This window comes from Mastigoproctus giganteus, chromosome 13, assembly GCF_048544385.1.
Source record: "Mastigoproctus giganteus isolate SK-2022 chromosome 13, ASM4854438v1, whole genome shotgun sequence".
Classification (NCBI taxonomy): Eukaryota; Metazoa; Arthropoda; class Arachnida; order Uropygi; family Thelyphonidae; genus Mastigoproctus; species Mastigoproctus giganteus.
In genome coordinates, this window is record NC_143587.1 from 8178753 (window position 1) to 8206747 (window position 27995).

The 27995-nt window shown below is 37.1% G+C and overlaps 1 protein-coding gene across 1 annotated transcript in view; it reads left to right on the forward strand.

Annotated features, from left to right (window-relative positions):
* Set2 (SET domain containing 2) overlaps window positions 1-27995 on the forward strand; it is a 434699-nt gene that overhangs the window by 284064 nt on the left and 122640 nt on the right. Inside the window, exon 12 of the mRNA XM_090387799.1 lies at window positions 5018-5264. Coding sequence (XP_090243925.1) covers window positions 5018-5264 — 247 coding nt within the window. The remainder of the gene's footprint in view (window positions 1-5017; window positions 5265-27995) is intronic.

A 27995-nucleotide genomic window follows, 5' to 3' on the forward strand; every position in this document is an offset into this window, starting at 1 on the left:
ATGTTCAGACTGCATTGAAAGAGAGCAGGAATTATTGAAGTCGGTTCAGAAGAATAGTGCCCATGGAGATAACTATAGATGCATCAGAAACAGTATGTCTATGGGATAGAGTGTGGAGAGACTCCATTAGAGATGAGACATTACTTAACCTAACTACCCTCTTTGGAATGGAATCTACAAGCCTGAGAGAGGTTTTGGGGGCACTGTCCCAGATGTGAGAACAACATCCCATGGTAGTGCAAATTTGCAATTTGTACACAGTGAATAGTTTGGAAGAAAAGTAACACTGAGAGCAAAAGAGTAAACCCAGTTTTTTAGATGCATAGGAAGCAATGTTTGTAATGTGGTTATGCTACGAGAGATTATAACTCAAGGTAATCCCATTAGAGATATGTGATCTTGCCAAGAAGTTGGAGTGTCATCAAAGATAAACTCAGGAGCAGAAGAATCCTTTTTGCAAGATAGAAGACAGGACTGAATTTAAAAGGATTGAAATAAACTAAGTTAACTCTGTCCCACTAGAGAATTACCTGCAGATTAGCGTTTAAGGAATTAGTAGAAGATATTCAAGAAGTTGAGGCTGTTTGTGTAGGGCAAATATTCTTAAACTGAAAGATAGAATGCAATATGCTATCATCAGAAAAACTGTGGACAGGATTTCCGATCAATAGAAGAAGGTCCTTAAGAAACAAGAGGAAAAGAGTGAGAGAAAGAACTTAACCATGGGGAACATGGCATTAGTGTAGAAGTTAGAAAACAAGCACTATCCACCATCTCTCACAGTAGCTGATCAGAGAGAAAATTGGATACCCAATTACAAAAAACAGTTGGCAAGCCATAAGATGGAAGCTTATTTAGAAGACCTTTATGCCAAACATATTCAAAAGCCTTTGAAGTGTCAAGAGCAACTGCTTAAGTTTCACCAAACTTTTCCATTGAATTTGTCAGCATTTGAGTAACATAAGCCAGAATATCACCTGGGATCGACACTGACCGGAATCATACTGGCGATCATTGATCAGATGGAGAGTTTCCAGATAGTTTAAGAGTTGGCAGTCAGTTGCTTTACTTTAGAAAGACTTGAAGTCAGTACAATAGGACAATAATTGAATAGGAGGGATTTGTCACCCTTTTTTAGGAACTGGCTGGATATGAGCAAATTTCTAAGCAGAAGAAAAAACACCTTTGAAATAAAGTGAAAAAAGGCAACACAAGTTGAGGAGTAAGTTGAGGAGCACATGTTTTGAGAACAAGTGGAGGAATACCATCAGGACCTGGAGCTTTCATATCATCAAGGTTAATCAGAATCCTTCTGACATCGTTTGACTGTAGACAACAGGCATTAAATGCAGTATACTGAGAATGGTGATAGGTGGTTTACCAAGATCTTCAATACAGGTGTTGGAAAAAAAGTAGGATGCTAGCAGGTCAGCTGGCAGTTGAATCATCTCGTTTTGACAGGTGGGAACAAAGATATGCAAAAGTTGCTGCCAATGGCTTTGGCAAGATACCAGAATTCTCAACTACCATTTGGACAAGAAACAAGTTTTTTACTCTTAGTCTGTTGAAAATCTAGCTTGGACTGATTAATAACGGCTTTACAATTTATGCTAGCTTTGGTGGAGGCAGAATATGAACCTGGAGATTTGGAAATGAGCCAGTTTATGATATGCAACATTCTTGTCTTGAATAACTGCAGGACATTTATTAGAAAACCAAGGTTTAGATCAGAGGTTCCCAACCTTCCTCGGTTCACGGCGCTCTTACTGTCCCAGTACTTTTTTCATGGCACCCCTAGGCCAAAAGAAATACCTAACACAGTGGTTTCCGACCTTTTAATGTATACCTATGTATAATAATTTTATTTTTATATAGAGGTACTAAATAAAGATCAATTATAGAGTAGGCCTGACCATTGCCTTATACAAGGGATCACCTCCTTATCCCTGCTAGAAAAATTCTTATATATCATGGAAAAGACACCATGAGCTACTCTTGCAGACCGTCTGCACTGCTCAGAAAACTTCATATCTGCCTACAGAATTACACCCAGGTCCTTTTCGTTCTCTACCACTGTCAGTGTAGTACCATCGAGTTGATACTTTACTCTGGGGTTACTGCTTCCCATATGTAGTACTTTACATTTGTCAATGTTAAACTTCATTTGCCACCTCTCAGCCCATCTGCTCAACCTTTCCAGATCCTGTTGCAGCAGCATACTGTCAGTAGTGTCCTTGACAACCCTGCCAACCTTCGTATCGTCTGCAAACTTGGACATTAAGCTTGATATACCATCATCAATATCATTTATAAATACAGAAAACAATAATGGACCCAACACTGAACCCTGGGGTACTCCACTAATAACATTAGTCCACAATGAGCAGTGTCTATTGGTTACCACTCTGTCTTCTCCCACTCAACCATCCCTTTATCCATAGCAGCAATTTGCCTCCAATTCTCACTGTTCCAATTTGTTCAGCAGTTTTCCATGTGCAACAGTATCAAAAGCCTTTCTAAGATCCAAATAAATGATATCAAAGTTATTCCCTGCATCCAGTTCCTTTGTGACCACATCATAGTATCCAATCAAATTGGTCAGGCAAGAAAACCATGCTGTGTCCGAGCTATAACTGAAGTCTCGTCTAGATGATCCTGCAGTGCTTCTTTAACCAGTGCATCCATTAATTTTCCTGGAACAGAAGTTAAACTAACAGGTCTATAATTACTTGTTGCCCTTTGATCCTCCTTTGAATTTGGGTCACGTTTGCACATCTCCAATCCATGGATACCTCCTCTGAGTCCAAAGAAGCTCTCATAATTATGGTTAAGGGTTTGCTTACTTCCTTTGCTGCCTCCTTTAATATAACTGGACAGATCCCATCCGCCCCGGGTGCCTTTTTTATGTTTATCTTCAACAATTTCTCCTCCACTTTCCTCTCAGTTATTACAGAATCATCTAGCTCACTGCCAGGTGATTTTGTAATAACTGAATCACCTCTGGCATTTCCCTCCCTGAATGTAGATGCAAAATACCCATTTAGTTTATTAGCCACCTGAGCAGGATCATCAACAGTTGAACCGTCAATATCCAATGGACCAATCTGATTCTTCATCCCTTTCCTTCTAGAGTTTTACATAGGTAAAGAACTCTTTGCTGTTTTTCTTTGCTTCCTTTGCCAAAGATTTCTCATAATCTGCCTGTGCCTGCCTAATCTCCTTCATGCTTTGGTTACAGACCAGCTTATATCTATCATAGGCTTCCATGTCACCCATTAATTTATATGTATCCCATGCATTTTTATTCTCTGCCATATGTCTCATTAGTTCATCTGACATCTATTTAGGCCTAAACCTTGAACAATATTTCTTAGTTGGTATGTAAAGCCTAGTTGGTATGTAGCTTCCAAGATAAATTCTTTGAATGCCTCCCATTTTGAATTTGCTGTTGGTAACATCATTGTTTGGTCCCACCGTATAGAATTTAAACATTGTATTAAACTCAACAAAGTATTAAATACTTATATTTAATACTTATTTAAATTAAATTTAAATAAGTATTAACTCATTTAATACTTATATTGAGTATTACAAATTGTTAATGCATGAATGATTGCTGCTGATAATCAGATCAAGGATATTACTCCCTCTGGTTGTCCCTGGAGCATGTTACTGTAGAAAACAATCCTCCAATAAACCCACAAAAGTCTTCCTAGCGTGCGAGTGACCAAACCTCAAGTTCCAGTCAATATCTGGAAAGTTAAAATCCTCCATTATCACGCATTCTGATTTACTTGCTCAATCTATTTCTCTGCACAATTGCCCATCATACTTAACAGATTCATTAGGCCTGTAACACACAGCCACTCTCATTTTTCCTTTCCCAGTGCTTATGTCACACCAAACAGACTCAACATTGAATTGTTCACCATCATCAATTGGATGCACATCTTTAGATTTTGTGTTTCTTAAATAACAGCATAATCCCTCCTCTCTTCGTACCCTGTCTGTCCTTTCTGTACACATTGTACTCCCCAAATTCCAATTCTGCACTGCTTATATCTATACATCTAGCATTAGTGTACATGCAAGTATACATGAACTTTTCTTACTCTTATTTACCCTAACACAGCCCATGTATTTACTTGTTCTATGATGACTCCCAGCTGCTCTTGAAAACCCCGAAAACAAAAATACATATTAATTAATTTACATTTATATTAAAAATAATTATGGGGTATAGGAAGAATTTTTAAAGCATACTCTTGTGATCTTTACATTATGGTAAACCGTTTTGTGCGTGTATTATTAGCTACCATTTCAACCCAGTGGAAGTTGTGCAAAATTGTATAGAGTATATATTGATATCTGGCAGGTCATTACCCTGTTTAACAGATGTAATGGTTTGTTGATACACTTAGGGGAGAAAATTACAAGAATGGCTCACAATGCTATTAAAACATTGAACTACTCCTTAGTGAACACAGTGGTTTTTTTTTATAGTGGGTAAAGAATTAACGTATGTGGGACCAAATGGTATATTAACTCAAAAATTGTTTTAGGAAAAAGTTGTATTTTAATACTTATGTTGAGTATTACATTAGCGTTCTTTGTTCTTTTTGAATTGTATATTTTATATGATTATTTTAAGTATCTTGTGTTTGTTTGAATTTTTTTTTTTTTTTTTGTTTGTGTAATTTGTTTTTTTGCGATGTAAATGATAATAATTATTTCATTTTATTTCATCATAATAAGTATTTGTAAGTGAACATCACATTATACATAAATTTTTTTTGTAGTTTCCTTACCTCAGATTTTTCTCTGTAATGGAAACTAGATAATATGTGTGCATCCTAAAAGTTTGAATAAGTAAAGCTACTTAGTTGTTTGTTACTACCAGGCCATATTTATCCTAGGCATGTTGCCAAAATCTTTCTCATCCCCACTTTCACTACTGGCTTATAGCCAGCTTTTATTGTGTACAGCCTTTCTAACTAAAGCAATGATTCTTGTGCAGGAAGTGTTCAGAATCCCCCGTCTAGAGCAACAGAAGAGGAGAGAAGATGAAAGAGAAGCTGACAGGAGAGAAAGAGAACGTGGACGTAATTACTACAGGTACCGAGAAAGAGATGATTATAGGGACAGATCTCGATCGCGGGAAAGATCTAGGGAAAGAGATAGAAGAGATTATAGTCCATCAAGGGATCGAAGATATCGGGATAGAGATAGAGACAGGAATAGAGGTCGAGAACGTGATAAAAGAGGTAAGTTGTGTTTTAATAAATGATCTGTAAAAAGAATTGACAGTTACATTATATTAAGAGATTTTTATTATTATTTTAGTATTTATTTATTTTTTTATGATTGGCAAGAATTCTATGATATACCTTCATTAAATTTCCTTTTGTTTCACACACACACACACACACACACTACATGGCGGTAATGCTTCTTTCTAACTTGGGTACAGAATCTAATGTAGACCGGGGTTCAAGCCTGTGACCACCAAATACGGAGGATGCAGAAAGGTCAGATAATGACCATTGCGTATCCCTGGAGCAATATGGCCTTGGTTGCTAATGCTCCTAAAAACAAAAAAACAAACAACAAACAAACAGAATCTAATGTAAGTTACAGTGGCACCCACAACAAGTTTTGTTGAGGCTCTCAGTGGTCCAAAATATGTGAAATTTAATATGATTATCATGATGATTGTTTCCTTGGCATCTCCAGCCCCTTTTCAAACTAAAGTATGCTCCAAGGGTCAAAAGTTTTTTTAGAGACCATTCTGATAAGACATTGATTAGCAGTGCATATTTTTATGCAGAACTGAATGATTTATTATTATTATTATTATATGCCAGTAAATTACATATTAAGTTACATTGGATTGCAGAATTTTGATTCTATTTTACTCTCGCTTGTTCTCTAAATAGCGTTTTAAAATAAATAAAGCCACACATTACTTTATTGAAATAGTCTTAGAAATTTAGCCTTTCTTTGAGAGGAAATTTATTTTTATTTTTCTCTCTCCTCCATATATATGTATATATAATATAATGAGTAAATAAATAAAAGATATAGAGATAAGGGAAGCAAGTATATATATATATATATATATATATATATATATATATATAGAAATAAGCCAATATTATAATACAATGATATTTTTCCATATATTGCACAAACCTGTTCAATCGTACATTACAACATTACATGCCAGCTTTCTATATCCCATCCCCCATGACTTTAAGTTAGAAACAAGACACTATACTCTCTTCTTCTTACACAATTCTGGGGGTTGACACTTGATAACGACACCAGAATTGTGCGATATCTAGCAATCATGTTTTATATTCAAATGAGCGGCAGTCTGGAAAGCAAGGCAATGGGGATTTCCAGGACTGCTGGGAGTCATAGTGAAACAAGTAAATACATGGGCTGTGTTAGGGTAACTAAGAGTAGAAACAGGTGGCATGTATGCTTGCATGTACTCCAATGCTAGGAGTATAGTTAAGGCAGATATTGTTGAGATATCAGAGACGTGGTGTCACACAGGCATAAGCAGTGCAGAATTGGAATTTGAGGAGTATAATGTGTACAGCAAGAATAAAATCTAAGGAAGTGCATCCAATTAATGTTGCAGGACAATGCATTGTTGAGTCTGTTTGGTATGATATAAGCACTGGAAAGGAAGTGTGCATGTGTGTGTGTTATAGGCCTAATGAATCTGATGAGCAATTGGACAGAGAAATAAGAGTGGGCCAGTAAATTAGATTGTCTTATAATGGAGGATTTTAATTTCCCAGAGATTGACTGGAATTTATGTGTTGGTCACTAACACACTAGCGGGGCTTTTCTGGATTTATTGGATGATTGTTTTCTCCAGCAGCATGTTCGGGAGGCAACAAGACGGAGTAATACTCTTGATCTGATTACCAGTAGTGATTCTTCATGCATTAAGAATCTGCAGATAAAGGAACCACTAGGTGGCAGTGATCACAGTATGCAAAAGTGGGATTTACTCAGAGGTAACTACCATCATGGGTAAAGGGAAGGGTTTTTGCTTTCGTAAAGGTGACTACTGTGGTCCGAGACAGTATTTAAATTCTATACTGTGGAACCAACCAATGATGTTACCAACAGCCAATTCAAATGAGAAGCATTCAAAGAATTAATCTTGGAAGCTACTAGGCTTTTCATACCAATTAAGAAATATTGTTCCAGATTTAGGCTAAATAGATGTCAGGTGAACTAATTACACATGTGGCAGAGAAGAAAAATGCATGGGATACATATAAATTAACAGTGACACAGAAGTCTATGATAGATATAAGCTGGTCTGTAACCAAGTCACAAAGGAGGTTAGCTAGATTACGAAAAATCTTTGGCAAAGGAGGCAAAGCGATCTTTACTTATGTAAAATCTAGAAGGAAGAGGATGAATCAGATTGGTCCACTTGATATCGATGGTCCAAGTGTTGATGAACCTGCTCAGGTAACTAACAAACAAAATGAATATTTTGCATCTATATTCACACATGAGTATTTATTCAGGGAGGGGAATACCAGAGGCGTACTCTGGCAGTAAGCTAGATAATCTTGTGATAACTGAGACTAAAGTGGAGGAGAAATTGTTGAAGATAAACATAAGAGAGGCACCTGGGGTGGATGGAATCTATCCAGTTATATTAAAGGAGGCAGCAAAGGAAGTAAGCAAATCATTAGCCGAATTACGAGATCTTCCTTGGACACAGGGGAAGTACCCATGGACTGGAGATGTGTAAATGTGACCCCGATCCACAAAGGAGGATCAAAAGGAGACACAGGTAATTACAGATCTGAAACTTCTGTTCCAGGAAATTAATGGAGGCATTGGTTAAAGAAGCATTGCAGGATCATCTAGACAACTTCAGTTATAGCTCAGACACAGCATGGGTTTGTTAAGTGGAAGTCTTTACTGACTAATTTGATTGGATATTATGATGTAGTTACAAAGGAATTGGATGCAAAGAAAAATTTTGATATCATATATTTGGATCTTAGAAAAGCTTTTGCTACTGTTGCACGTGTAAGACTGCTACACAGATTAGAGCAGTGTGGCACTGGAGGCAAATTGCTGCTGTTGATAAAGGGATGGTTGGACGGGAGAAGACAGAGAGTATATCTGGCTTAATGTTTAAGTTTGCAGACGATACAAAGTTCAGCAAGGTTGTTAATGATACTAATGATAGTACCCTGCTACAACAGGATCTAGAAAAGTTGAGCAGATGGACTGACGGGTGGCAACTGAAGTTTAACACTGACAAATGTAATATACTGCATATGGGAAGCAGTAACCCAGAGTAACGTATCAACTGTGTGGTACTGCACTGAGAGTGGTAGAGAGTGAAAGGGCCTGTGGGTAATTGTGCAGGCAGATATGAAGTTTTCTGAGCAGTGCAGATGGTCTGCAAGAGTAGCTCATGGTGTCTTGTCAATGTTATATAGGAATTTTTCTAGCAGGGATAAGAAGTTGATTATCCTCTTGTATAAGGCAATGGTCAGGCCACACCTTGAGTATTGTATACAGTTCTGGAAGCCTCATTTTAAGAAGGATGTGGAGCTGTTGGAATGAGTACAGAGAAGGGAAACAAGATTATTGAATGGAACAAAAGGTTTCTCTTTCCAGGAAAGGCTTAAGTTTTGCAAATTAGTTTCTGGAGACTAGGCATGTGAGTTGATCTGATTGAGGTGTATAAAGCCTTGAACGGTTTGAGCATGCTCAATGCTAATGGGATCCTTCCTCTTGCTCAGAATAGTAGTAGTAGTAATGGTATGTGATGCAAGAAAGCAAGTGTATGAGCTTATGCAGCATCAGCCAAAAAAAAAAAAAAATTCACACCATTCCCTCCAAATGCCTTAAATTTATTCAACCTATCAACTTCCATGACGGATGGAAGTTTTACCAGCAATTAACCACCCCCTGGCTAAAGGCAAATTTCCATACATCTATTCTACTTCTGTCTTTTCTTAATTTGAATTTATGCCCCCTTAGGTTCGTAATCTGAACGAGTGGAAGGATCCCATCAGAATTCAGTGTGCTCAACCCATTCAAGGCCTATACATCTCAAACAGATCACCATGCAGGTGTCCAGCCACTGCAATTTGCAGAACTTAAGCCTCTCTTGGTAAGAGGATCCCTTCATTCCCCTCACCAATCTTGTTGCCCTTCTCTGTACACGCTCAAGCAAATCGACATCCTTCCTAAAATGAGGCCTCCAGACCTGTACACAGTACTCAAGGCATGGCCTGACCATTGCCTTATACAGAGGGACAATCACCTCCTTTTCCCTGCTAGCAAAATTCCTATATATCATTGACAAAACCTCATGACCTGCCCTGGCAGCCTGTCTAATTGCTCAGAAAACTTCATATCTGACTGCACAATTACTCTCAGGTCTTTTTCATTTTCTACCACCTCAAGTGTAGTACCACACATTTGGTACGTTTCTCTGGGGTTACTTCTACCCATATGCAGTACTTTGCATTTGTCAAGGTTAAACTTCAGTTGCCACTTCTTAGCCCATCTGCCCAAATTATCTAGGTCCTGTTGCAGTAGCACACTGCCATTGCTGTCATTAACAACCCTGCCAACCTTTGTATCATCTGCAAACTTCGACATTAAGCTTGATATACCTTCATCAATATCATTGATGAATTTACAAAACAACGATGGACCCATCACCGAACCCTGTGGGACTCCACTAATAACATTAGTCCACGAAGAGCAGCACCCATTGATTACCACCCTCTGTCTTCTCCCACTTAACCATCATTTTATCCATTGTAGCAACTTACCCTTAATACCATTCTGCTCCAATTTGTACAATAGTCTTCCATGCGCAACAGTGTCAAAAGCTTTACAGAAATCCAAATATATGATATCAAAATTATTTTTTGCATCCCGTTCCTTTGTAACCACATTATAATATCCTATTAAATTTGTCAGACAAGACTTTCCCTTGACAAACCCATGCTATGTCTGAATTATTGCTGCAGTCCTGTCTAGATGATCCTGCAATGCATCTTTAACCAGTGACTCCATTATTTTACCCGGAACATAAGTTAAACTAACTGGTCTGTAATTACTCGTGTCACCCTTCGATCCCCCTTTGTGAATTGGGGATACATTTGCACATCTCCAGTCCGTGGGAACCTCCTCTGAGTCCAAGTATGCTCTCATAATTATGGCTAAGGGTTTGCTTAGTTGATTTGTCGCCTCCTTTAATATAACTGGATAGATCCCATCCAACCCAGGTGCTTTTCTTATGTTTAACTTCAATTTCTCCTCCACTTTGCCCTCAGTTATTACAAAATTATTAAGTATTCTGCTACAATTTGTTAACCTTCTGCCATTTTCAAACCTTAATAATTCCTCATGTGTGAATGTAGATGCAAAATACTCATTCAGTTTGTTTGCTATCTGAGCAGGATCATCAACAGTCGAACCATTGACGTCAAATGGACCAATCAAATTCATTCCCTTCCTTTTAGAGTTTATATAAGTAAAGAAATCCTTGCTGCTTTTCTTAGCATCTTTTGCCAAGGATTTCTCGTAATCTGCCTTCACCTGCCTAACCTCCTTTGTGACCTGATTACAGACTAGCTTATATCTGCCATAGGCTTCTTTTAATAATTGCCTGGGAGGGCATAACTTCAAATTGAGGAAAGACAGTTGCAGGATAGATGTGCGGAAGTTTGCCTTTACTGAGCGGGTGATTGATTGCTGGAACAAACTTCCATCGTCGTGGTAGAAGTTGATATCTTAAACAGATCAAGGCAGATCTAGACAAACATTTGGAGTGAGTGGATGGGTGAAATGAGAAGGGTGTGTTTTTTTTTTTTTTTTTTTTTGGCTGATGCTATATAAGCTTGCTTTCTTGCATCATGTGCCCTTGTTAATGGTAATGCTAATATTGTAATATTGGCTTATTTCTATATACCAGTGGTGTCAACTTTTTCTAGTAGAAGTGCTATGTTGAAAGATAGAATTGTTTCTCGGGCCGCACTGAGTGATTTGAGAAAAAATATAGTGTGTTACATTTTCCATATCCTGTTACATATAAAAGAAAGTTTTTGTTTACATGTTACCGTTTTTTATTTTCAGCCTATATATTAAAAATGGAAATTCCCAACACTTTTCTGTGCAAAAATCTGTCAGTGATTTATTTGTTTGATTTTATTAAAAATTAAAAAATAAAAAATATGACTTACCTTTGATTTTTAAATACAAAGCCTTTTGCCTTTTGCCTTTTTTTAAAAAATACTCTACTTTTATTTCTTTTTTTTTTTTTTTTTTTTTTTTTTAATACCTGAATTTTGCTTTTAAATGTTCACTTGAAAAAATTTACAGCCTGAAAAGAATCACTACTTTTTAATATTAAAGTAAATAAATAAATATAATGATACCCCTAAAATGGAACATAATAAAAAAAAATTGTTACATAGGATACACAACATTTACTGAATAAAACTTAGCATTTAATGAGATGATTGAGGCTAAATGTTTATGGATAATTGTTCAAAATTTGTGGCGCCAATTCTCAATAAGGATTGATGATACTCATCTGCTATTCTCTTTCTTTTTAAATATTTATTTGATTTCATGCGTGAAACAATTTGCTCACAAACATATTTTGTGAGCAAATTGTTTAGTAGAAATATTTTCATGGCATTTTGTCTTATTAGAGGAAAATCTTCAGATGGGAGAGCCTTGTAGAATTCAAGTAGTTTATTTTCAAGGCCATATTCTTATTTTCGAACCATGTTTTGGCTTGAAGATCAATGAGTTCAAATTGCAAGGTGGGATTGTAGTTTTCAGCTGTAGAAGTAAATGGATTCTGAAACATGCTTATGCCATGCGATCTCATATCCGCAAATCGACTTTCAAACTCATAAAAACTAATTGTAATTACGAAAGGCAATGATTCTTTGGAAATATGTTTTTCTGTTAACTCGGTACAACATTTAAAGTGAACTAAATTGCCTTGCTCAATTTGGGATTTAAATAATAACGTATTCTGAAATGATTTGATATCACCATACAAATCGGAGACCAATATCCTTTCCCTTATAGTTTAAATTAAGAGCATTTAAAGGACTAGAAATGTCTAAGAATTGCAAGATCAAACAGCCACTCCATATTTAATAGTTGTTTTATTGGTTCCCCTTTTTCTATCATAAAAATATCAATTTCATGATGCAGTTTAAAGAAATAATATGGCACTTTGTCACTACTAAGCCATCTCACTGCACTGTGTAAAATTGCATCTTTGTATTTAGCTTCACTTTCTAACTGTTGAAACATTTGGTAATTAAGGCCATGTGATCTTATAAAATTTATAAGTTGAAATAACCACATTCATAACATGTTGGAGATCCAATACATTCCCACACAGAACTTGATGCACAATAAAGTGAATTCCAATCTGAAATTCAGCTCCGATATCTATCATTTTCTTGGTTATGCTACCCATAAGCCCAATGTTTTTACCAATCTTTTTTTTTTTTTTTTTTTTACAATCAGTCATGACTCCTACCAAGTTTTTAATATTTAATCCTAACGTTTCAATAGATTGGTAAAATTTTTTAAGGCGATTTTCACCTGTAGTTGTTCCGTACATACTCTTTAGATCAGCTAAATCTTCAATTTGTACAAAATAAGGAGTTGGTCTGTGTCTTTTACATGAGTATTGTCACCCAGTAATACACTAAAATATTTGTTTTATCCTTTCCAAAAGTTGTAGGAACAAATTCTTTCCAGTATCTTTTACTCTTCACATTATTGTTTATCGAAACAAACTAATGTCTGGTATCATTGCTCATTCCTCCGGACAAATTTCTTCCATAGCTTTTAAAAACGTTTAATAATAAATTCACCATCACCGAACGGTTTACTTTCAAAAGCGATCAAATGTGCAACCTGATAACTGGCACTTACAGCAGATAAATTTCTTCACTGATACGTTTTCAGTGTGTTTTGTCATTTTCTTAATACCAATATCTTCTACTCTTCGCATAATTGTCTGCCAAGACAAACTACAGTATATTCTTTAAAAAGTGATAGAGTATCCTTACACAACAAACATACTGCTTTTTCATCGTACTCAGTGAAGAAAAAGCCTTCGGTCCATCTTTGATTAAACACACGACAATCGAAATCGACATTCCTCTTTCGGAACAAATTCAGTACAAATTAATAATAATTCAATAAAATGAACAAGTTATATCAAAATAGTAGAATTTCAAAATATGAAAAGATTGATGCATACATAACGGTATTTAGCGTACATATGACTGTACTGGACGACATGTACATGTTTGATACAGTTGAGCTCAACGCTTGCATGCCTGTACACATAGTGGCACGACTCTAAAATGCTGTTTTAGTTCACTTTCTGGGTGGGCTGTGTAAAAATTATTCGAGGGGCCATAGTTTGGACACCACTGCTATATACAGTCAAATCTTGTTAATACAAATTTCAAAGGACCAAAATTTTCACGTTTTATAATAACGAGGTTTGTAATAACAAGGTCCCCCAAAAGTGTCAAAATTTTACTGTTTTTTTTTTTTTTTTTTTTATACTATATATCTAAGAATTAGAATAAATAATAATATCAAAAATAAATAAATAAATAGATTAATTTAGATTAATAAAATAAAATAAAAACAAAAGCTTTGTTTAAAAATACAGTAATACGAACAACACATTTTTTAAAGATATTTAATTTGTAAGATTAACTACGAGAAAAGCAATTAAAAAAAATGAAAATATTGTATAATATATATTATGATATATACAATGCTTTAGTATCAAGTAAAGAGAATTACAATCTTAATATAAAAGGAGACATAAGAACCATTAACCTTTTGATAAATTAATCTGATTTAAAGAAAGAATCCAATGTTCTTTGCACAGTTTTTTCCTATACTCATTTTTTACTACAGCACGGACTCTATCGGATGCAATAGTTTTTTTCTTTATCAAACGCCTTCTCTGTTATGCTCAATGCATTTTGGGCATCTTTTTTAGATGGCAGTGTTTGTGTGTGCTTCTTCACTTTCATTGTCACTGGCAACAAAAACACCATCGTTTTGCTTAGGGCTCAGCAGCTCTCCTCTGTTGCATTGCTGTGGAGAAACTTCATCATCCACTTTCATATACTCTTCATATTTGCCAATAACATCCATATGCTCCTTCAAATTTCCCCATTCCTCAATGTTGCTAACACATTCGTCTGCTGGACCATGTTTTTGGGTGATATACTCTCCAAAGCCACTTTTTCTGAAGCAGTTGATTATTACATTTGAGGCAATACTGTCCCAAGCAATAACAAGATTAGGTTAGCATCCATGACATTTGGCTGAAATTTTTTCACTCCTATGTTGTGGATCAAGCACCTTATCAGGCAGGCTCTATATGCTCTCATGAGCGCATATAGATCCTTTCCTTTGCAATGTACATTTTGGTCCGTTCCATCCTATCAGTCTCTTGTATAATTTTCAGTTTAATTTCCAGGCTTAATTCCATCCTTTTGGTTTTTTGCCATAACACTGCTAGATGAGATTTAATATGAACAAACTTTAAATTAATTTAAAGACAACTTCCACCAAAAAAGCCATCAGGTCAGATAAATCGGCATAAAAAATAGATTAAACTGTAGCAAAAGACTCTTTAAACTAGCGTAACAATTGAACTGACCTTTTCCTGTGGAGAACAAGGGAGTCTATACCCCCTCAGGTTCTTAATGTTAATCCATGAATAATCACTACTGAATATCATATCAAGAGTATTACTCTCTCTGGTTGCCTCTCAAACATGTTGCTGTAGAAAACAGTCATCCAATAAATCCACAGAAGCCTTGCTAGTGTGCGAGTGACCAATCCACAAGTTCCAGTCAATATCTGGAAAGTTAAAATCTTTCATTATCACACATTCTGATTTACTGGCTCACTCTATTTCTCTGCACAATTGCCTCATTATACTCATCAGATTCATTAGGCCTATAACACAGCCACTCTCATTTTTCCTTTCCCAGTGCTTATGTCACACCAAACAGACTTAACATTGCATTGTCCACCAACATCAATTGGATGCACTTCTTTAGATTTTGTGTTTCTTGACTAACAGCATAAGTGTGTCACCATGTGTCTAATATCCCAACAATATCTGCCTTTGATGTCTTGACTAGCACTTCAAGCTCATCAAAATTATTAACTACAGGCATACCTCGGTTAACGTTACCTCTGAAAACGAAGCTTCGATATAACGAAGTCCGCAATTTCAAGCCCCATTTAGCATTAAAAAAATATTCCAGTTTAATCACCTGAAATCTAAACAAACTGAAGAAATTACGGAAACCTTTGGGGCTTCTCGTGGTTGGTTCGAGAAATTTAAAAAACGGGCCAGGATTCATAGTGTAAAATTAACAGGAGAAGCTGCAAATAAGTTAACAGAAAAACTAAAGGAAATAATTGAACGTGAAAATTTTCACCAAATTTGGTGTTCAGTGTTGACGAAAGCGGTTTGTTCTGGAAACGGCTACCAACAAAAAGCTTCATTTCTATTGAAGAAAAATCAGCTGCTGGGTTCAAAGCAGCCAAAGACCGTTTAACGTTACTCTTTGGATCAAATGCCTCTGGCGATTATAAATTAAAATTGTTATTAGTTTACCATTCAGAAAATCCGAGGGTGTTAAAAGGTAACATAAAAATGAATTTACCTGTAATATGGAAAGCAAATAGAAAAGCGTGGGTTACCAAGGAGTTATTTACCGATTGGTTTGTTAACCACTTTTGTCCTGAAGTAAAACGGTATTGTCAAAAAAACAACTTTGAAGAAAAAGCTCTTTTGTTGTTAGACAATGCTCCGGGACATCCTACTGATCTTAACACGTTGGACACATGCATTCCTGTCAAAGTTGTGTTTCTTCCAGCAAACACAACTTCCCTGATTCAACCATTGGATCAGGGAATAATAGCATCATTTAAAGCTTATTATCTGCATCAAACATTAAGCAATTTAACTGAACTAGAGGATAAAGAGGAAATGACAGTTAAAACTTTTTGGAAAAACTACACCATTAAAAACGCAATTGAAAACATTGATAGTTCTTGGAAAGAAGTCACTAAGAAATGCTTAAATGGAGTTTGGCGCAAAATATGGCCAGAAGTTGTACTGCAAACATCCAAGAAATTAGAAATGAAGTTATCCAGATGGCTCAATCAATAGGTTTCGAAAATGTCGATGAAGAGGATGTTAGAAATTTATTGAATGCAGAAGATGATGGTTTTTCAGTGGAAGATTTAGAAAACCTTGTTAGCAACGAAGACAAAGATAATGAAGACGAAGTTAAAGAAGTTCCTGCCGAAAAAGTGTTAACAACCAAAGATTTAAAAAGGTTCTTAAATGACATTGAAAACATTTTAAATTTTTTTAGTGAAAATGATCCTGATTTAGGAAGAAGTTTTATTGTTAAGCGATCAGTGTTAAATGCAATAACTCCATATAGGCAATTGTTAAATGAAAGAGAAAAAAAGCATAAGCAATCAACTTTAGACTCATATTTTAAAATGTGATTTCACTTTGTATGTAAGTTGACTGTTTATTTAATAAAACTTTTCTTTGTTCGAAAAAAAAGCTTTTCATTTTCTTTACGTAGGAACGTATCCCTATTCTCGCCATAGTATTTTTACCTCTGAAAACGAAGTTTCGCTTAACGAAGTAATTTCGTGGAACGCATCCTATTCGTTATTCGAGGTATGCCTGTATACTCCTAGCATTGGTGTACATGCAAGAATATAAGTGCACCTGTTTCTACTCTTAGTTACCCTAATTTATTTATTCCACTGTGACTCCTGGACATTTCCATTGCCTTGCTTTCCATGCTGCTGCTGCTGCTCATTCTGTAGAAGCTGTGCAAGAATCACTTTTATCTCGATAGTATCAGCAAATATTCTGGCTTCCTTTCTATTTAAGTGTACCCCATCCCTGTAGAAGCAGTCTCTGCTGTCAACAAGCACAGACTAGGCTGAAAAAAATTCTACCCCTTGCACATCCCCCCCAGGGCCATATTTTGTAATAAACTAATATATTTACACAGAAAAGCCTATTCTTTTACTGGGGAATGGTATGTGCTTCATATAAACGAGGCATCCCCGTAGCCAGGTGGGCAGGAGCAGCAATGCGTAGCACATGCTTCTCGATTAGACTGGGGTTCTTTTTTTTTCTTCTTTTTTTTTATGAAAAACCCCAAACACGAAAGGTATCAAAACCTATAGTACTTATTACCGTGTGTGGGTTGAAGGAGAAGTGTGGGGGGAGGGGAATGCCGAAACTTTGCTCTAGAGACTAAACATGGGTTTCACCACTTCAAGCCTCCAATAAGCAAAGTGGTGGTATTTCACCGGTTGATGAAAGTCATCTATTCGAGCCCGTGACCACCGAATACGGAGGATGCAGAAAGGTCAGGGAATGACCGCCGCATATCCCCGGAGCATTATGGCCTTAGTTTCTAATGCTCCTAAAAACCAAATAACAATCATATAAACGAGTACTTTGTATAAGCCAAGTTTGTATTAACGAGATTTTACTGTATATGTGTTTTTTTGTTAGTTTTACATATATATATGTGTGTGTATACTTCTCTCTCTTATCGCTACATCTTTTATTTACTTACTTATTATATTATACTATTATGTGCATTAGGTTATTTCTATCCATCAGTTGCCTTTGTCCATAATCAGTTTTCTTTTCATTCTCCTTCTCCTATTACTATCTCTCTCTCTCTCTCTCTCTGTGGGGGGGGGGGCAGAACCTTACTCTGTGATACAGATTGAAAAATAAACTTATCTTAAGTTCATATATATATACTGCAATTAAAGTTAGTGCAGATATTAAGGGCTTTAAAATGTTTCCTCCCCGCCAACTCCAATTTAAGATAAAGGCTTTTTTCTTTCTTTTTTTTCCAGTTAAAGAAACGTAAATTTTACTAGTTGTTTTACGATCATGAATAAAACCTCTTTTTGCATTGTAATAGTTACAGTAGTAACTCTCATCTTCATCTTACCCCAATGATGATAAATTAAAGAGGCAGCGTAAGGGGTTTTGTTTGCAGTCCTGAAAAGCCTGCTGTTGAACTTTTGTTCTCTGTCTCTTTATCCTAACTTCACTAATGCTGATTTCAAAAATCACATGTATTTAAATTTTCTTCATGATTTAAATACATGTTGAAAACTCTATTAAAAAGGGCAGTGTGGTAGAAAGTCCACTAAACACTCAATTCTAATTTTAAAAACTGATCTACGATGGGTCAAATTTTCGTACCTTTGATTTTGTTGCGGTTCCTTTACAGCCCCTCCTCAACATCCAGCAATAGTCAGCGATCATGTTGACATTCCACCTTCTGTAGTACCCTGTCTCCATGTCTTTAATATTATGGTGAAATCTCTCACCCTGTTCTTCACTAACACTTCCTAAATTTTCTGGGACGTAGTTGATGTGCAAATGTAAAAAATGTACATTGACACTAATGTTGCAACCCAGCTTCTTGAAGTTTACCAACATATTTTTAGCTAAATCCTTGTAGTCTGCCTTGTTGTTCCTTTAAGAAGTTCTTAGCAACAGACCTGCAACTAATCCATGCCTGTTTTTCTCTTTTATTCATAGTTCCCTGAAAATCTCAGTCCCTCATCAGTTTGTGCAAATTTGAGCTCCAACAAAAATACCGTGCTTTGGCTCCTCGTGGGTGATCAATGGGAATTTAGTACAGAAGCAGGGACCTTCCTGAGGTAAAGCTTTCACAAAGAAACCATTTCATCAAACCCAGTTTGATATGCAAGAGTGGTAGGGCAGTTTTGGGGTTTATTAATGGTTTATGAACTATGTTTTGGTCCAGGCAACAAACTGCCTCTCTTTGGCCAGATTGACATCCCGGTGCTTACTCTTTTCACGACTGTCCCACTTACACAAAAAGCAAGGTATTTTTGTTTAGTCAGATTGCTATCCAGTAACGTGCCTGTCACTTTAAAGTCTGCACAAATCAACTAATCATGTTCTTCAACTTAATATTTGTCAACAACTTCTTCAAGGTCTTATATGTTTCTTTCAAATGCACAGAGTGAGTTACTGGAAGTGACCAATATTTATATCCATTGAGGAGTAACACACCTTTGAGGATCCTCCTTTTTGAGTCAGTAAAACTTCTCCACTGTGTAGAATTAAAACTAATTCCTAAATATTTAAGTCATTTATATTACTGCAAAAAACTGTAGACCCATCCTCATAAAAGTAGGGGACTAGTTCTTTTTCTCTGAGTCTCTACCATGAGAAAAATGTCCCATGTGCTAGATTTTTTGACTTAAGTCTAGAACCAGGGAGTTCAGCAGATACCTTTGGTAAATTTAAATCTCTTGCCAGATCATTGAGTTCATGCTGTGAAACAGTTCAAGGCTGGACTTAGTGTGTCCATATGGACTTCAGTTTCATCTTCAGAGGCTTCACTTTCATTACTCTCTGCTGCTACATTCCACAATATAAGTGGGAAGGGCATGGAATCACCAGGTTATCTCTATGTGGGATGGGTGTAATGACTGTGTGTTAGGATACAGTGCCCTTACTCATTGCATTGTATTCTTCTACATTAACTAAGCAAAAGTACCAGTTATCAAGTGGTTTATAGGCTGCAAATGTCATGGCTCTTTTGCCACTTTCCACAATCTCGTTGCTTCAACAGTGGCGCCATTGTTTTTCTTGGTCACTGAGTTTCATTCCAAAATAAGAACAATACACATTTTTTTACAAATTCTGTGACATTCTTGTCTTTGCTTGAGACAAAAATAACAAAATAAGTTCAGATTGTTAAAGGCATTTTATTCACTTTTCAGCACACATTTTACACGATAACCTCAAAAATTAACTCCGCTCGCATTGATGAACACTGTTACATGGAACTCTCAAGGTCAAGAAACAAATGAATGAAGACAATGTTGCCCACGTATGAAGATTTAGTTTACTAATTCCCAGCATTTACTCTTAACTTAATACAATCAATATAATTCATATCAATTTAAGTTATTTGTAAAAAAACTGCATATAATAGGCAAAAAACCAAATTTTCTAAAATTGCCATAAAAAACTTAGTTAAGAACAGCTATTAGTTTACAAACATCAAAAATATTGCAGATAATGATCAACACCCATCTTCATGTTTTGATGGGGGAGTACCATAACTGTGTAGAGCAGGGGTGTCCAACCTACGGCCTGCAGGCCAGATATAGCCAGTGAATTATTTTTAAATGGCCTACACTGAAAGTGAATTAAAACATCATTTTAAATTTTGATAATTGTCAAAAAAAAAATTTTTCTCATTAAACGTTTCGAATATTTTCAATTTTAAGTGTGTCATTACATCTATTTGTTCACCTTAAGCAGTGATAAATGTTCTAAATTGAACATTTAAAAGCAAAAGTAAGGTATGATTTTTTAAAAACAAATGTAAGTCATAATTTTAATAAAATTAACAAATAAATCACCAATATAGATTTGTTGCACATGAAAGTGTTGGCAATTTGCAGTTTTTATTTATAGCCTGAAAATAAAAAACAGTAATATGAAAAATGTAACACGCTAAATTTCCTCAAATCACTCAGTGTGGCCCTTGAAACAAATCTAACATGGAATATGGCCCCTGCAGGGGAAAAGATTGGACACCACTGGCGTACAGGTACCAAGGACAGATTAGCGTTAGCATTAGTAGAGGCATATGATGCAAGAGAGCAAGCTTATATAGCATCAGCCAAAAAAAAAAAAAAATTAAAATTCGTCCCATTTCATCCATCCATTCACTCCAAATGCTTATCTAGTTCTACCTTGAACTTGTTTAATTTTTCGAGTTCCACTAAATCAGATGGAACTTTGTTCCAACTAACAACCACCCACTGGCTTAAAGGCAAATTTCCACACATCTATTCTACGATTGTCTTTCTTTAATTTGAATTTATATCCCCTCAGGTGAGTAATCTGAGCAAGAGGAAGAATCCCATCAGCATTGATCTTGCTCAAACCATTCAAGGCCTTATACACCTCAGTTGTATAAGGCCTTGAATGGTGCCTACTCTCCAGACATTGCAATTTGCAGAACTTAAGTCTTTCTTGGTAACAGCGATCCTTTGTTCCACTTACCAATCTCGTTTCCTTTCTCTGTACTCATTCAAGCAGCTCTACATCCTTCCTAAAATGAGGCCTCCAGACCTGTACACAGTACTGAAGGTGTGGCCCGAACCACTGCCTTATACAAGGGGACAATCACCTCCTTATCCCTGCTAGCAAAATTCCTGTATATCATGACAAGACACCATGAGCTACCCTTCCAGCCTGTCTCAACTTCTCAAAAAAACTTCATATCTGACTGCACAATTACCATCAGGTCCTTTTCATTCTCTAATCCCCTAAGTGCAGCACCACACAGTTGGTATGTTATTCTGGGGTTATTGTTACCTATATGCAGTACTTTACATTTGTCAATGTTATTCTTCAGTTGCCACTTCTCAGTCCATCTGCTCAACTTTTCTAGATCATGTTGCAATAGTATACCATCATTACTGTCATTAACGACCCTGCCAATCTTCATATCGTCTGCAAACTTAGATATCAACCCTGATATACCGTCATCGATATCAGTGATAAATACAGTAAACAAAACTGGGGATTAAACTAAATTAGTCCATGTAGTACAGTGTCCATTTATTACCATTCTCTGCCGTCTCCTACCTAACCATCCCTTTATCCATTGCAGCAACTTTCCCTTAATGCCATACTGCTCCAATTTGTACCACAGTCTTCCATGTTTAGCAGTATCAAAAGCTTTCCTGAAATCCAAGTATATGATATCAAAATTATTTTTAGCATCCAGTCCTTTGTGACCATATCGTAGTATCCAATCAAAGTGGTCAGACATGCCCTTCCCTTAACAAACCCATTCTCCATTTATTACCACTCTCTGCCGTCTCCCACCCAACCATCCCTTTATCCATTGCAGTAACTTTCCCTTAATGCCATACTGCTCCAATTTGTACCACAATCTTCCATGTGCAGCAGTATCAAAAGCTTTTCTGAAATCCCCAGTCCTTTGTGAGTACATCATAGTATCCAATCAAAGTGGTCAGACAAGCCTTCCTCTTAACAAACCCATGCTGTGTCCAAACTATAACCAAAGTGTTGTCTAGATGATCCTGCAGTGCTTTTTTAACCAGTGCCTCCATTCTTTTCCCTGGAACAGAAGTTAAACTAACAAGTCTATAATTATTTGCATCACCCTTTGTGAAATGGAGTCATATTTGCACATCTCCAGTCCATGGGCACCTACCCTAAATCTAAGGATGCTTTCATAATTATGGCTAAGGGTTTGCTTACTTCCCCCGCTGCCTCCTTCAATATAACTAGATAGATTTCATATGCCCCGGGTAGCCTTTTTATGTTCAATTTCAACAATTCCTCCTCCACTTTGCTCTCCGTTATTACAAAATCATTTAGCTCCATGTTAGAGTTTAGTAAACCTCTGTCCTCCCCTTCCTTACAAAATTCCTTGTGCAAACTACTCATTCAGTTTGTCAGCTCTCTGAGCACAATCATCAACTGGACCAATCTGATTCATCGTCTTCCTTCTGGAGTTTATATAAGTAAAGAAGTCTTTGTTGTTTTTCTTTCCATGCTTTGCTAAGAATTTCTTATAATCAGCCTAACCTCCTTTGTGACTTGATTACAGACTAGCTTATACCTGCCATAGGCTTCTGTGTCACTTGGTAATTTATATGCATCTTACACAGTTTTCTTCTTTGCCACGAGCCTCATTAGTTCATCTCACCTCCATTTAGGCCTAAATCTTGAACAGTATTTCTTATTTGGTAGTATGAAAAGCCTAGTAGCTTTCAAGATTAATTCCTTGAAGGATTCCCATTTAGAATTCAATGTTTTTAACAACATCAGTTGATCCCACTGTATAGAATTTAAAAACTGCCTGAGACCATTGTAGTCATGTTTACGTAAAAAAAAACCTTTGCTTTACTCTTGATGGTAGTTACATCTTTAAGTAAATCCCACATCAATAGACTGTGATCACTGACACCTAGTGGTTCCTTTATGTGCAAATTCCTAATGCATGTGTAGCTATTCCGTAGCCAGGTGGGAAGGAGCAGCAGTGCATAGCACACGCTTCTTGATTAGACCGGAGTTCGAGCCCATCACCACCAAATATGGAGAATGCGGAAAGGTCAGGGAATGACCACCGCATATTCCTGGAGCAATATGGCCTTAGTTGCTAATGCTCCTAAAAACCAAATAACAAACAATCACTGCTGATAATCAGATCAAGAATATTACCCCCTCTGGTTGCCCCTCGGTGTTGTTGTTGAAAACAGTTCTCCAATAAATTCACAAAAAGTCTTGCTAGTGTGCGAGTGATCAAACCTCAAGTTCCAGTCAATATCTAGAAAGTTAAAATCCCCATTACAAGACATTCTGATTTACTTGCCTACTCTATTTCTCTGACAATTGCTTGTTGTACTCATCAGAGTCTTTAGGCCTATAACACACTTCTACCCTCATTTTCTCTTTCCTAGTGTTTATGTCACACCAAACTGACTCAATATTGTGTTGTCCACCCATGTCAACTGGATGAACCTCCTTAGATTTTGTTTCCTAACTAACAGCATGATGTGGTTACAAAGGAACTGGATGCAAAAAATAATTTTGATATCATATACTTGGATTTCAGGAAAGCTTTTGACACTGTTGCACATGGAAGACTATTGTACAAATTGGAACAGAATGGTATTATGGGTAAGTTGCTACAATGGATAAAAGGATAGTTAAGTGGGAGAAGACAGGGTAGTAATCAATGGGTGCTGCTCTTCGTGGACTAATGTTATTAGTGGAGTCCCAGAGGGTTCGGTGTTGGGTCCACTGTTGTTTTGTATATTTATCAAAGGCTTAGTGTCAAAGTTTGCAGATGATACAAAGGTTGGCAGGGTTGTTAATGACAGTAATGGCAGTGTGCTACTGCAACAGGATCTAGATAATTTGGGCAGATGGGCTAAGAAGTGGCAACTGAAGTTTAACCTTGACAAATGCAAAGTAGTGCATATGGGTAGAAGTAACCCGAGAGAAAAGTATCAACTGTGTGGTACTACACTTAAGGTGATAGAAAATGAAAAAGACCTGGGAGTAATTGTGCAGTCAGATATGAAGTTTTCTGAGCAATGAAGACAGGCTGCCAGGGCAGGTCATGGGTTTTTGTCAATGATATATAGGAATTTTTCTAGCATGGAAAAGGAGGTGATTGTCCCTCTGTATAAGGCAATGGTCAGGCCACGCCTTGAGTACTGCGTACAGGTCTGGAGGCCTCATTTTAGGAAGGATGTAGATTTACTTGAGCGTGTACAGAGAAGGGAACAAGATTTATGAGGGGAATGAAGGGATCCTCTTACCAAGAGAGGCTTAACTTCTGCAAATTGCAGTGGCTGGAGACTAGGCACCTGCGCGGTGATCTGATTGAGGTGTATAAGGCCTTGAGTGGGTTGAGCATGCTGAATTCTGATGGGATCCTTGCACTTGTTCAGATTATGAACCTATGGGGGCATAAATTCAAATTAAGAAAAGACAGAAGTAGAATAGATGTGTGGAAATTTGCCTTTAGCCAGCAGGTGGTTAATTGCTGGAACAAACTTCCATCTGTCGTTGTGAAAGTTGATAGGTTGAATAAATGTAAGGAGGAACTGGACAGGCATTTGGAGGAAATGGTGTGTGTGTTTTTTTTTTTTTTTTTGGCTGATGCTGCATAAGCTCATACACTTGCTTTCTTGCATCACATGCCACTACTACTACTACTACTCCTCCTCATCCCTTCCTACCCTGTCTATCCTTTTTGTGCACATTGTACTCCCCAAATTCCAATTTGGGGAGTACCATGTTTCTGATATCCAAACAATATCTGCCTTTGATGCTTTGATCAGAACTTAAAATTGATCAAATTTATTTACTATACTTCTAGCATTGGTGTACATGCAAGTATACCTGCACCTGTTCTTACTCTTAATTGCCCTAACACAGCCCATGTATTTACTTGTTCCATGATGACATCCAGCAGCTCTTGAAATCCCCAGCAACTTCTCTCTAGGCTGCTGCTCACTACAATAGAAGCAGTGCAAGAATCGCTTTTGCCTCTGCCTGCGGCTACTGTTAACCTTTTATTCTGTGAATCCCTCTAAGCTAACAGTTTTTCTCTATTTCTCTGTACAGTTGTTCATTGTACTCATCATTCATTAGGCCTATAGCACACTCCTACCCTTAGTTTTGCTTACCTAGTTCTTATGTCACACCAAACTGACTCAACCAAGCACTGTCTGCCCATGTCAGCTGGATGCACTTCTTTAGATTTTGTTTCTTAACAGCATGAACTCTCCCCCCTTTCTATCCTGTGTATCCTTTCTGTACACATTGTACTGCTGAAATTCCAATTCTGCATTCGTTTTCTCTGTGTGACACCACGACTGTGATTCCCCACCATATCCGTCTTCGATGTTTTCCCCAGCACCTCAAATTCATCAATTTTATTTACTATGCTTCTAGTATTGGTGTACATGCAAGTATACATGCATGTTTTCTTACTCTTAGTTATCCTAACACAGCCCATGTATTTACTTGTTCCATGGTAACTCCCAACACCTTGCTTCCCAAGGTGCCCTTAATCTATTAGTCTGTGAATCCCCCTCCCCAAGCTAGCAATTTTCCGAGTTACATAACACTATCTCAATAGTATCAACATGTGTTCCATTTAAGTATGTACCATCCCTGTAGAAACAAGCACAGACCGGCTGACAAAAATTCTACCCCATGAGCCTTGCACAATCGCTCTAGTGCCTAATTGATTGACAGATCTCTCATCATATATTCCCTCATATCATTAATGGGCAGAATTGTAGATGCTTTCAAATTTAACCCTAACTCAACTTTTTTTCAACATTGATTTTTACTGGCTAAGTCTGCAGCTCTCCTACTCTTAATGTCATTAGTGCTAAACATGTACAACAATATCACCCTTTGTGCCGACCGGGCTAGCCGGGTGGGTAAAGTGCCTGCCTGGCAACCCAAAGGTCGTGGTTTCGAATCCCGCCTCGGGCTTGGATCAAAGTACTGCAAAAACCTTGGGAGGTGCATTATGGCCACAGAAGCCGATGCGCCAACAACTACCAAAAAAAAAAAAAATCACCCTTGGTGCCCTTAAAAGATGCTATCTGCTATACAATGTCATCAGGTTTTGCCCATGACAGACATACCCTGGTCCTATTCCACATATCCTATTTGCAAATATATTTCCCTGGCTCCCTGACAGTAGTCACTGACAATAACTAGCTCCTGTGAGTCTAGTACATTCTGCCCTGAAGGTTGCCACTGTGTTGCCTGATGATCAAGTGCAAACTCTGTCATTGATGTGGGCAGCTGAGAGCTTGATGGGTCACCCAATTTAAGTCCTTCGAGGGCTACTCTGTTCTTCAAGCTCTAATAATGGCCCATTATGCTGAGTTGGCACCTAACATCTTTGCACACCTTGCATCTAGCTTACACGCAAAGATTTCTTGGCTAGATCATGTCCTGCAAACATTTTGCGCAAAGTCCCGCAAACATTTCACAAGTTGCACATTTTTTAGGCTGTGATGCGGTGGAGAACCACCACCTTCGGTTCTCCCCCGAGCCACAACACTCCTGCTGCTTTGTGCTTGTTGCTTTGCTGCTCTAGTCTGGGGCAAGGTTTCCATTTAAATATGATTTAATTAATTAACAATGAAAATTAATATGGTTAATAAATTTCATTGATTAATATACTAGAGACTAAGCTAATGCAGTGATATGTATTATGCTCTACCGAAACAACTACAATGTTAAATTACTTATATCCTTAGCTAAATACAAAAGATATATGCCCAAAAAGTGATCAAAATCCTGAAAGTACTTATTTATTGCAATTAAAACTCTACTATTCTTCTGCACTACTGGTTACATGTTATGATATTCACACCCAAAACTCTAATACAATAATGGTATGAGTAGCGAGTTATAACTTACAAAATCACTAGCTAAATTTAAAAAATAAGCTAATGAACACCAGTAAGCTTATTTAATCTATTTGTAAAACACAAATTAATATGTTAATAAATCAAAAATATGATAAAATCTGTAAGAAAAACATTGTTTGCAGTAGCTGAAGAAGTCTACGTCTTCCAAGATCCTCGAACCCTATGTGCCACTTTTTATGGGTGTCATTGGCCCAGATTTTCTTTTAATTCATGACAATGCCACTGCACATACAACCCAAGTGGTGGTGGAATATCTGGAAACTGAAGAGATCCAATGGCTGCTGTGGCCAGCATGATCATTGGACTTAAATCCGATCAAACGTGTGGTTTGCCAGTGGGTGTCACATTGCTTACCAACAGCCAACTCCTTGATCACTTGGTGGGCTAAGGTCAGTGCTTGTGAAAAATGGGATTTATTGCAACAGAATCTTATATGTACCCTTATATCGAGCATGGTTCACTACTGTCAGGCCTGTTTAGCATTTGGAGGGGATCATGCGCTGTACTGATGTCATGTGACCATATTTTCGAGTATCTTGTATCAACTTCTGTAATGTGACCCCCTTTGGTAATTCTTATACAACTCCTATAAATTTCCCTTATACCTGTGTGAAGTTTCTTGCTGTTTCATTTCATCATTACACCAAATTTTGCCCTGCTTTTTTGCAAGCTGCACAAGTTGTTTTCTATGTGTTCTCTTAATGTAAAGTACTACATATGGGAAACAGTAACCCCAGAGCAACGTATCAACTCTGTGGTACTACACTGACAGTGGGAGAGAATGAAAAGGACCTGGGGGTAATTGTGCAGGCAGATATGAA